Source organism: Anarrhichthys ocellatus, unplaced genomic scaffold, assembly GCF_004355925.1.
Source record: "Anarrhichthys ocellatus isolate YVR2014 unplaced genomic scaffold, GSC_Weel_1.0 scaffold45, whole genome shotgun sequence".
Lineage (NCBI taxonomy): Eukaryota > Metazoa > Chordata > Actinopteri > Perciformes > Anarhichadidae > Anarrhichthys > Anarrhichthys ocellatus.
In genome coordinates this window covers 308,463-321,199 of record NW_022280075.1, presented here as the reverse complement: position 1 = coordinate 321,199, position 12,737 = coordinate 308,463, and the positions used below count along the sequence as shown (strand labels likewise).

General features: G+C 40.7%; 1 protein-coding gene across 1 annotated transcript in view; it reads right to left on the bottom strand.

Moving 5' to 3' along the window:
* wwc1 (WW and C2 domain containing 1) overlaps positions 1–12,048 on the bottom strand; it is a 37,260-nt gene extending 25,212 nt beyond the window's left edge. Inside the window, exons 1-3 of the mRNA XM_031868994.1 lie at positions 11,007–12,048; positions 791–900; positions 27–230 (exon numbers count right to left, since the gene is read on the bottom strand). Of these exons, the coding sequence (XP_031724854.1) occupies positions 27–230; positions 791–900; positions 11,007–11,125 (433 nt within the window). The 5' untranslated portion in view covers positions 11,126–12,048. The remainder of the gene's footprint in view (positions 1–26; positions 231–790; positions 901–11,006) is intronic.
* Between the last annotated feature and the right edge of the window lie 689 nt (positions 12,049–12,737).

The window sequence follows — 12,737 nt, the reverse complement described above, 5'->3', positions numbered from 1 at the left end:
GTCTGTGACGTGGACTTGGTACTCACAGCTGGTCTGTGACGTGGACTTGTCCCTCCATGCGTCGTTGAGCTGCCGGTACTCCTGCTGCGCCAGGCGGAGCCTCTGCTCCTTCACCTGGTAGATCTCCTTCTGGGCGCTGAGCGCGTCACTTGCCACGGCCAGGTAGTCTCGCAGCATGAACTCCTGCTCCCGCTGCCACTGGGCCCGCGGGTCCTCCAGCTGGGTGCTCTCTGGAGGAAGACAAAGGTGGAGAGAAGGACAGTGAGTGAAGGAGGAAGGGGATGTAGGAGTTGAAACTGTGAGCTACAGATGTCTGTGGTCAAGTTCCAGTTGTTGAGCATTTTTAAAACTGGGTCAAACATGACAGTAAATCAGAGATGAGTTATCAGACTTATCACATGACTTGTATTTATTCTGGTTGACTTTTAACAGTGAAAACATCTTAAGAGTTGTCATAACAGACTGATAAGACACTTCCTGATTATTAGAACTCATGTATCCAAATGAACAATTCAAACAAACTACATAAGCAGTGGACTATTGATTTTTAAGGTTTCAGATTCATGTATATTGCATGCTTTACACATTTACACACAAGAATAAGTAAGTTCTAAGTCCTCTTTCTAAGTTCTTATGTCAGTTCTGGCACACAACAGAAAGCACAAAAACATCAGACATACATGTAGGTGTAGATAGTTAACAAGGGACAGGTAACAGGAATGATGGGGGGAGGAAATGTAGAACAGAGATGAAGAGATGAGCAGAGAGATGAGTAAAACAGTACACTCACTGGTGTTGTGGTCGACATAGTACGCTCCGACGGCGGGGTCGTGCACCTCCTCCCAGCCCACTGGCAGCTCATCCCCGATGCAGTCGGCGAACGTCAGAGGCTTCGTCTGCCTGAAGAAAACACAATCGTAAAAAAATAAAGATTCAGAAACAGAATCCTCTCCGCTGAGATCTCATCGGTCTGAGAGACGGAAATCAATCATTCAATCAATCTCAATCATTAACACGATATTTAACAACATGTACGTCCACGTCTCTGGCATGTACAGAGTATTTATCAAGAACAAAGGTGTGCATGAAACATCACACACACACACACACACACACACACACACACACTTCAATGCTCAGTCTTTAATAGAGCCAGACAGAACATGACGAGACAGAATTAATCACCAACAAGCGGTGGAGATTTTTCAAGGGATTGTGAGTAACCTCAGGTTCTGTCAAGATGCAGCGATGTTCACAAGTCTCAAGTCTTTGAGCTAGAGTTCAAGTCTCAAGTCTCTTATGGTTCTAATGGACGTTCAGTCATCTGCTGTCTGCAGTCTTAGACTGTATAAAAAAGCCTTTGTATAACTTAAAAGGGCGAGTTATACAAATTCACCTCGTACAGTTGTCATGAGCGGGAACACGACCAAAATAGTTTTTGTACCAGACTGTAAACATGTTTATTTCTGCTGTAAACATGGGGGTTTATGGACATGGACCAGCGCAAGTGGCCATTTGAGGAACTGCAGTTTCTGGCACTTCCGTGGGATTCAAAGGGTGTACTGTATCATCACTGCTTTAACCTTTTAGCTTCCACTATCAGCATTGAGAAGTTGTTTGGTCCATGATCACCTTAAAAATACTATTACAAAGCACTATGAATAAAGACACACCATCTTAACACACATCCTTCTAGCTTCTCAAACCCAGAGATGCTCACGAGTCATTTTTTGCAAGTCAAATCTCAAGTCACTGTGAGACTTGAGTGTGAGTCCAAGTCCCCGTCTCTGCCAAGATGCCACAGATGTAAGAATCCATCTGTTCCCGCTGCTATCGCTCTGTTGAATAAGTGATTATGTAATCGACATGAATAGTTAGCGTGCCGATTAGTGCGAGGCCTGTTTAACTGATGACTGGGCAATAAAAATATGAGCTGGATTCAACTTTTCGGCCGTGTCGACTTCCAGTTTTCTGAATTTCACTTCATTGAACATGTAAATTGAGAACCTTTCTCGACAGTTTCAGCTCTGGAAGGATTGATGCGTTTCACTATTTTCACACATTTTACTAAACTTTCATTTGATTAAGCAGAAAACTGATTGATCCATTAACAGGATGATAACACAGGAATGTATCAGACCCTGTAATAATCTATAGGACTTTCAGTTCATTCATATTAAAAAGATCATAAATCACATAAAGTGATTTACGATCGTTCAGCTGTACAGCTATAGTTCATCAACAACAACAAATATCAATCGTCAACAATTTTGACAATTAAACAATCATTTGAGACAACTATTAAGGAAAAATGTCAAACATGAATTGGTTCCAGATTCTTAAATATGAGGATTTGCTGGTTTTGGGACTGTTGGTCGGACCAACAGCAACTATTTGGAATATATCACTCGAGCTTCAGGGCATTTTATTTGTAAAATAATTCTTAGCTGCAGCCCTAAAAGTCACCTAGAATTAAAAATATATTACGTAGTAACCCGAACATGATGCTCCAGATATTATAGAGTCTGAAAAAAGTGACCAAACTAAAACATCCGGGCTCAATGAAAGCAGCTCCAGGAGGCTGAAAGGGAGAGGCAGGGAGAGAGTGTGAGTGGAGGGGGTGGGTAGTTTCACTGAGTCCTCTATTCACCTCCAAGGGTGGAGAAAGGAGAAAGTGTGTGTCGGGGGGGGGGGGTCTCACTAGCCGGTCACAATAGGAGGAAACCGGCCCGTGGCATTCCACAAGCAGCACTGACACATCGCCTGGAGGTTTCTGGGGCAACCCTCGGCCTCACAGCGGCCCGACTCAGACGGGACGCTCAACTCTACCTCACAAATTTGTATTCCCACCTGTTGTTGTTGTTGTTGTTTAGTTTCTACTGCAACAGCAGGAAAAATGAGCCTGCAATGAAGGTAACGTGTGGTACAACTTAAGCAAGTTATTATTGTATTGTGTCTTCTAGTCCCATGTGAAGATAAGACTTCAGAAGCTCCATTCATAAAGATATTATTCAAAGAAAAAATCAAATATAGATGGAAAAGAGGTGAGAACACCTGCAACGGTCTCTGTAGACGCCGTTGCCATCCAAAATTCAAATAACTTTACTTTCTGGCAGATGTTACGTAGCTCCCTCACAAAAGGAGAACGTTTTTAAGAATATTAAGAGCTAGCTACATGCATAACTAGAATAATAACATAATAGTAGACGCAAAATAATTTAAATTGAATGCATTTTCATATCGTCATCTGCGTCTATGGTTTCCTGATTCCATGTGAATGCAGCATAATGTACTATTGTTTTAATATGACGAGCTACAGCTCAGCCAGCAACGTCCCGCCGTCCCAATGAAGGCCATTCAAATGTTGTAGTTCTTCACTTCAACATTCAGACAGTACAGAGTGGCATTTCATTCTCTAACAAACCTTCTTTGGCCCAGTGTAGAGACACTGGTTTGAAAAGCATGTTAGCTACGTGAGAGCCGATAGTTTAGTATTGTATTTTAGCTAACTCTAGTCACAAAACCTGAATCCAAACGATCTAAAAACTTAAATATAGTATCGCACTGGTCTTAATAAATGTGAAACTATGCTTATCCTCAGAGACAACCAGTAACAAAATGTACAAACGTGATGAGAAGCACCTCTCATCGATGGAGACGACAACCAGCAGAGTATAAAGCTCTCCTCTTTGGCTTTGCTGCCTCTTGAGTTTTTTTTCGTGACTGCAGATACAAACAAACACAGAGCGACGGCTCACTGCTGAAGAGAGAGAGAGAGAGAGAAACTGAACTGGGTCCTTTTTCAGCTTGATGAATAATGAAAGGGGCCCCGGAGAAGACCCCCTCAGCTCCGCTCTAAATTTAGCTCAGGAAGACGGGGGAGGCTTCGGCCAAAGCGCTGATCCCAGAGAAAGAAAAAAAACAGCCGGCTGGTTAGTCTGGCCGGGTCTCCACATCCCATTATTTCACTCCGCTCAGCCACTAAACCCCGTCCCGTCCTCACTGCTCTCCCCTCCATGTCACCATCGGTCATTCAAAAAGCCACGTGTAGCTCTTCTCCCATGATGCACTGCAGCCCCGCATACTGGGAACAGGTAGTGGACAAGAACCGCCATGTGTGTGTGTGTGTGTGACAATGACAGTGACATCACTCGGTGCGACAAACAACCCCAGAACAGACAGGAGAATATAATATATGATAAGAACACTTATTACAGCTGATTCCTAAACTAAAGAGCACTTCTAGGGTCATTAATATCTCGGGGTTGTGAATAGTTAAGATTTTTAAACCTCAACAACACATTTTTTTTTGTTGTCTGATGAATTGTGACAGCTACAGACCGCCGAAGACAACGAGAAGAAGTCCAATCCAGTAAATACACACAAAGAATACATAGAATGATCTAAACTCTGGTTCGGGTCCATTCGATTGCTTCCACAGCCATCACTTCCAACTTGCTCATTGGAGGTTTTAATGGCAGGTTAGTCAAGTGTTGCTGAAGAAACATATGCACTTAAAAGCATATCGTCAACCCCGGCTATAGCAAGGACAAAACAAAACAGGTGTTATTTACTCTGCACGTCTACAAATTAGGAATTACTGATTTTGATGTTGGATGTTTGACCTCCTACTTATACCCAGAGTGGGTAACTCTGCGTTATGTAACTGCTAAACCTACCAATTATTGCAAAGCATGGGTTGAGAGTGTCACATGATGGTCTGCGTGTTTTTTAAGAAGCTTATCTGAGAGAATAACTGTGGAAAACACTGAGTTCTTGGGATGTTTTTGGCATCAAAGTGGTCTAAAAGTTAATCTGCAGAATATTCACACAGGTGCCATTTCACCCTTTAAAACCCCCAAGCCAAGTCCACACACACACACACACACACACACACACACACACACACACACACCTCCAGGTTTCACATACCAAGGTAAACAGCCAGGCCGGGCCCCGGCGCTCTAATGCAAACTGACAAAGCGTGCGGCAGAGTGCAATCACACAGAGAGGCGGGCTGCATGTCTGAGCGGTGAGTCAGACAAACCTTCATTCAGAGCAGCGTATAAATTCCTCAAGTGGAGCTATAAGGCTTCCAACTATGTTTCATGGGTTTCAAGGTCCAACAGTACACACACACACGCGCACACACACACACACACACACACACACACACACACACACACACACACGCGCACGCGCACACGCGCACACACACACAGACACACACACAGTATATCCCTTTCACCCTCACAGTGTAATCCATTATGCTTAACATATGAGGCATCCAAATAAAATGTATATTTATCATAAAAACGGACAGATTACATTCTGCACGTTATAACCTCGTTAAAGTGACGGCGCTGTTATCCGGATAACATTCCTTTCACCTGACGACATGCATTCAATGCGTCACTGCGAGGGCGGAGGGATGTTATTGCACTCTGAAGAGGAGGCAACCTTGGCTTTTTCTTTATTAAACATCCTGAGATTTTCTTTTCTCCGACTTCTTTCATTTTTTCACATCAGTCCTGTTGAAGTTCAGCAGAAAGTTCTTTAATCGGGACTCAGAAACAGAATGTCTTTTTAATTAGAAAAATGGGTTGTCTTTTTTTTTTTTTTTTTTTTTTTTTTAAATCGTGTTTGTTTCGAAAAATAAATAAATTTAAACCCAAAAGAGGGATATTTATAAAAAAATAAATAAAAATTAAAAAAAAAAAAGATGGCCGTCATAGAATATTTCACATGAAATCGGCACTAGAAGTCATGTATGGCTGCAGGTACATTAGATATTAAAATCCAGATCATCAGATATCTGTGAGAGACACACACGCACTCACTCACTCACACACACAGAGCTGTCAGTGTCAGAATAAGGCTTGCTGTCTGTCTTCATTCCTATACCACGCACTATAGTGAGAAGGGTTTCACAGTCAATTCAAGACCTTGACTTTCTTTCATGTTTCTGTCTCCTCAGCTTCTGTGTACTCCTCTGACAGCTTCTCCTTCTCTCGTCGAGGATCATTTCAAACCGGTTCTTGGCGTCCTCGCAACCTTTGTGATGCAGGAATTCAAGCTCATTTCACTGAATGCGCTCGTGCCACATTTCTGCGGTTAAGAGCAGAATGTAAATACCACAAATATGAATATACTGAACGGGCAGAAAGGTTTTTGATAGTAATGCAAAGCAAACAGCAATAATCAGCTGACAAGCCGACAGTAAGGTGATACAAGAATGAAAGGGGAACGCTATGACAGATAAAGTACACGTGACTAACATCTTTAGGCCTATTTTGTTTTTTTGGTGTATTTTTCTTACTCCTGCAGATGATAACTGGTAAAACATGTCGGCAGACTTTTCCTGTAAGTACGACTTAGTTTGGCAGCAGAAAATATTTGAGTAATCTTAAACATCTCTGCTTCTTCCTCCCTGAAGAAGCAGAGATGTGTGACTGTGGTAAATATCACAGAAGTGTTCTGTGTTCGCGAGTGAGTGACAGCTCATAAAAACATGAATTACGTTTAAAATCGGAGGTTGTGAACAGTGAACAGAAACATGGGAAAATGGCAAAAAACAAATCACAAGATTTAAAAAAGAGTGGGCATTTAAAATAGAGAAGGGGGGGAATGGCATTAAAAAGATGTATTGACTTATCTATAAATAAACTAATCGTGTCAGCACTTATGCAAGGGTATGAATGGGCTGAATAGATGAAGAAGTCTATTTTTTCTCCCACAAGAACAAAAGAACACGCTGTAAAAAATGTGCTTTTGTGACGAAAAGCAGCATCGATGTCTGCAGTCAGATCAGCTACGATGTGGTCGGTTACGTATTAAAGAAAACTCCACTGCAGCGCTGTGCAGGTCCCAGTTAACAGTTTGCAGCGCTGCACTTTGACTCTGTGCACCTTGGCATGCAGTGAAAAGGCTTTCAGATGAATCAGGTTTGTGCGCCGCTCGGTCCTTCGCGTTGTGTTTCAGGAATGTGTGTTTTTTCTGAAGGACTTTGTTTGGGGCTTTCTACTCTTTCCCCGCTGAGTGTCTGAGTGTAAAGCAACCAGAAGAGTTTCACTAAAAAAGGAGAAAGTCTTCATTCCACCTGCCGCAGACTGCAACAACATGACGAATGTGTCTAGAAGTCAAAATGACTCGTACAACACAATGTTAGGACTCAAAACTACCTTTATCCACTTCTTATGAGTGTTTGTATTCATTCCACTTGTTGTTGTCCTGTCACGTATTCACACTTAAGATTCCACGACAGTCCACTGTGTGCACTGCTGATGAATTGTGGGACAGTAACCTGAAAAGTACATGGATTTAAATAAAAACTACACACAGAATTGCTGCCATTTAAATAAATGGGGTTATTTTTGGAAACATGCCTTTAGAAAGAAAACGATGTGCATTTTAAAGTTAAATGCATCAACGTGGTGCACTTTCACAGCAGAGTTGAGAGTTACAAAACAAGATGATGGAGATAAAAAGGATTATTGTGCACCGTCAGGCCGAATGAAGACGACGATCGAGGACAAATAAACATCAAAGAAATATAAATTCTGGCTTCATGACACATCCTTATCTCACAAAACACTTGCAGACCATGTGACCATAACCACCTGAAGAGGAATAACTCTCTCTGTAACCTTTACCAACATAATTTATCCAAAACCTACTAAATCAGTGTGGTGGCGAATCGTTTAAAATGTATATTTAAGTCAAGAGCTGGGATTGGTGCATTCCCATCTTCAGGTTGTTTGCTTGTAGTGTTGATGATGGAGGAACCGAAGCTTATTGTAGTTGATTAATTAGCATTAACTACGCACACTAAACATGCAGAGACAAAGGGAACACACAGCAATAAGTAAAGAACTTGTGTGTTCTCTCAACACCAAAACCGAGACACGGAACAGAAAAAAACCACAACCGCTAAGCTTCCAGAATTCCAGACATAAGCCATTGAAGGGATTTGGTGTCAAAGTCCGAGGGGTCTCAAGGAACTAGTGAAGATGAAAAACGACTATGGCATGAAACAGATGTATAATGGGAGTTTTCTAAATCATCCACTCAATGTAAACAATATTATAACCACCTTCTTACTAACTGATTACTGTATTTTACACAACGCAGTGTTCAACTAATTATCTCAGGGCTTTTTATAAAGTATTAAAATGATTTTAGCGGCCTAATCTCCTCCAGCAGGTTGTTTTTAGATCAAAAACACCCGGACAAAAGGCTGTAAAGTGAAGATCATGTCACATAGTCGAAAGCCCCAGAAAAAGCTACTCAATGGGCCTTGTGGTGAGATTGTTATCTCCACCTCCAAGTGGTCTGAAAGCAGAGAGAAAGGATGGAAAATGTAGAGAATGTCCAAAAACCCTCAGAAGGAACATTTAGAAGCATTGACTCCTATTTACATATACTTTACAGCCATTGGCTTCCATTAATTTCCTTATGGTGATAAACATGCCAGGCAGCCATCAGCTTCTATTCATTTTACGATGTTGTTCAAATTTCTAAGCAACCATTGGCTTACATTCAATTCACTACGGCAAGAAAAACAACTTGCAATAATCCACTCTTTCTGATCATCACAGAAGTAATCATCACAGTGAACATTTAGAAATGAAAAAAGGATGGTCTGCTATGGTGATGTAAATGTGACGTGTAGTTAATTGGTAGGTGTTATTGGCTTTAATGTGCCTCTATTGAGGTGTAAAGACTAACACAGAACAAAAAGAAATATTAAGCAGGCAGAGAAGCACAGATGCATCAAGGGGTAAAGTATAAATCAAGTGTAGCATAACTATATTGAAAATAACTCGGCTCCATTACCATCCATTCTCTAGTGAGTGTACGATCTGTGCTATTTCTTAAGGCTACCGTCTCACGAGAGTTCTTCCCTCTGAATTCCAACGTCTTCTTTCTCTAATGATTTGAACAGTTTATTCCCCCGTCTCCGCTTTCAAGGCTAATGAGACATCACTTGTGAACGGAGAAGAAACACCTTGTTTATCTCAAAGATCTACTTAATGCATTCAGTTCACGCACACGAAGGATGTGGAGCAGCTACAAGGTTGAATTTCTAATTCAAATGGTAAAAAGGCTGTAGTCCTGAGAAACAGACGTCGTTTCTGCAGGAAAGTTTACCGCTCGAGGGATCTCGTTAAAGATTCCCTCTCACTGGCATTGCGCTGTTCATCACTCTCACTTAAAGCTGTTTCCAGTCTCACACGTCCAAAATTTTAGCCAAAACAACACTGTTTCTTATGCAAATGTCCCTTCTGGATGTGTCATTGAAGATGGCTGCAGGGAGCCTCAGCTCTGTCTCAGTTTTGGACAGTTAGTTGGTAAGAAATAAGACATTTGAAGTCTTTTTCTGGCGATTAATCGAGAAAATGATCTGCAGATAATTGGATGATGACATACGTTAGTTGAAGCCCTGGTTGTGAGTATTAGGTCTCCAGCACAGTGTCAGATCAGAGTGGATCCTGCGTGTTTTCTGGGTCAGTACTTACTGCTCGTCACCGTCTGTGAACCTCAGTATTTATGTTGTGCTACTATTTCGGTGTCTCAGTTTTTAAATAATCCAGAAATCCAAAGATAAGCTCCTGTGCATTGTCGACACTTTACTACACAACTCTATTTTGCCTAACGAAGATCACACTCTTGAGCCCTGCTAATAAATTGACCATCAGTCTTGACATTTGGGCTAAAAACAAATTATTAATTACGTATTCAAATGTCCCATTTTGTTCCAAACCACAAGGTATTTAATTTACTACAACATTAGGCAGAAAATTATCTCATTTAACAGTTTGGAACCATCACATGATCGGCATTTTCTGCTAGGAAATTGACTGAAACAATTAGAGAAAAGTTTCTTATTAATCTTCTGTAAAATGGCGAATCTTTGCAGCTCATGCAGAGGATTTTATGTTTGATTCTTTTCTCCACCATCACTTCCTCCCATGCACAGCTGTCTGCATAAAGGTGATGCAAAGATAACGTTTGATTGAGAGACTAAACCTCAATATTCCTCTTTAGAATATCACTAATAGCACGAGAGGAATCGCCTTGAGACGAAGGTGTGACGTGGATAAAGACCTTCATTTAAGATCGGACTTCCCTGACAAAGACATGCTTATGAAATAAATTAAAGTATATTAGAGAGCTGACATTACAAAACATATATAATATAGACATCACACTATCAGCTTGACACAGGGACGTGACAGCTCATTAGATGTTAGGTCGTATATTTTATGGGATAAACGAGCTAAACATGCGTGTCTGGTTTAAAAAAGGTCTGACTCAGCATCCTCATCCCCCTCAGGTTGGGCAGAGACAAACTCGTATGATTGACTGGTTTGCGGCCATATTAGTCAACTGAATATTTTGGGGTTTTGGACTCCTGGTACCTGCAACCTTTTGTATTATTTTAAGATATTAAGCAGAGTAACGTCCAATAACAGCCTGTAGGGAAATATTCTCTGCTTCTTTGAGTCTTTTGAACATTAAGCAGTGTTTAACTCCCCCCTTGTTCTTGTCTCTGCTAAATTAAATATTTAATTAATTAATATTAATATATGGACCTGCTGCGAAATGCAATGAAGGACTGACCTCAGGTGAACAGTAAAACCAGTCTATTTTTTTGTAGGTTAAAATAATCAACTTGCAATGTACAAAGTATCCTATCTTTCATGAACCCTTTTCAAAAATATTTGCATTTTTCAATTTGTTGAGATTATGATTGATATTGATAGTTAAAAAAACAATCTATGGATGGGCTATGATGATGAACTGGGGGCCAAAATGTTGCATATTTATGCATCGTTTATTCATCTTTGCTTTTGCTGATTTGTGATAAGCATTCATGTTAAGGGTCACCTGCCATGAACAGTCTGCATTTTGCAGGGGCGACACGTGCAGCCTACTACAACATATCTCTCTCTCTCTCTCTCTCTCTCACACACACACACACGCGCACACGCACGAGCTCCTACCTGTCTCTGGGGTCGATCCAGCTCGTGCACTGGTTAACGTGGTCCACGTAGTAGACTTTGCCATCAAAGTCTCTGGCTTCCTCCCAACCCTCAGGTAGTGGCAACTCCTTCCTTGGCATGTCAGGCGAGTCTCCATGTAATGAGCTCCTCTCTACTCAAAAGCATAACGAAGGGAAACCATCGCTGTTCTCTGTCGTCATCATCATCACCTCCACCATCAAACAGTATCAGCAGCTACTCCCAAAAATCCCGGTCTGACGCGGTTTGGATTAGGCCATAATGATAATAATAATCCATAATAATCCACAGATTAACAAGGGAATCAAACCTCAAAGAGGGAACTGTTAAAAATAAAAATAAACTCAGAGGATGAGATAGTTCCAGCAGGCTGCACTCGTGCACCAAGTCATCCGAAATATAAACACAATGTTGCTATTTGACTTGTGTTTTTTACAGTTGTGAGCGCGTGTTGTTGCAACTTTTTTGTTTTGCAAAACTTTTGAGGCTGCCTGATAACTTTATTATTATTATTTGTATTTGTTTTAAAGTAGACTAACAATAGTTATCCACGGTGCACAGAACACGGTCGGTGCTGCTCGAGTCTCGAGCAGCAGCCTCAGGTCGATGGTCCATAAACATCCGGGGGGAGAATAAAGATTTAAAAAAATAAATTAAAAAGGGAGAGCAGTAATGTGGGTTTCACAGTGAGAGCCGTCCAAAAAAAAGTGGCATTAAAAAAATCCTCTAAAATCCCCAAACTGGACTCGCTCCTTCTTCTCGCCGACAGGCCACCATGTTGTGCAGCAGTAACCGATGATAGCCGCACAGCCGCGGGGTAACGAGCAGTGTGAAGGACCGCCGGGGAAAGAAGAAAGTATACAACCGGATCCGACAGCCGTTTAAACTCCAGTAAAAAAAATCCGCGAGAAACTTCTATGTAAACGTTGTTGAAATGTATCCGTTTTGCAAAACCGGACGGGAGGGAAGCGGCGGCGTTCAGCGGCGGTAAAAGTCTCTCCCCAGTCCCGGTGACTTCAGCCGGTCGACCGCTATCAAGTCAACACACACATTCACCATAGCTTCCGGTTATTATTTCAAAATAAAACCTAAATTGACACATTCAGGTAGCAACACAACACTTCCGGTCACAATTGGTTTAATGCAGAATATTTAAAAGGTTTTAAACCCACAACGTAACTTAAATGGGCTCTTTGATTATATTGTGGCTGGTATTAACAAGATACTAATAGATAAATTATTTCGCTACAGCAGCATTTATGGTACAGGTAAATAATATAACAGTAAAAAATATTAAATATAAAAAGGGAAAAAGGAAAATCCACAGTATATACAATAAAAATAACATAATAAAAATATGAAATATAAAAATGCACAATATATACAATGAAATAGAATACTATTTAAATTAACTAACTAAACAATAGTGCACAGATTTAACCAAACAAAACAAAACAATATTAGGGTTAAAATAGGGTGATTGATTTGGCCAGAGGTGATTTACATTTATATTATTTCTCATGTATTACTGCATCATTGACTTTGTTTACTGTCTATGTGTAAACTGACATCAGTATTTATATGTATCCTTCTCTTATTGTCTGTACTGTACCATGTTTAAGCTTATCACAGTTTTGTCCACTTTTATTTAGTTTTTAATTATTTTATTGATTATTCTATTTGTTTATTGCATTTATTTGTGGTTTTTCTTAT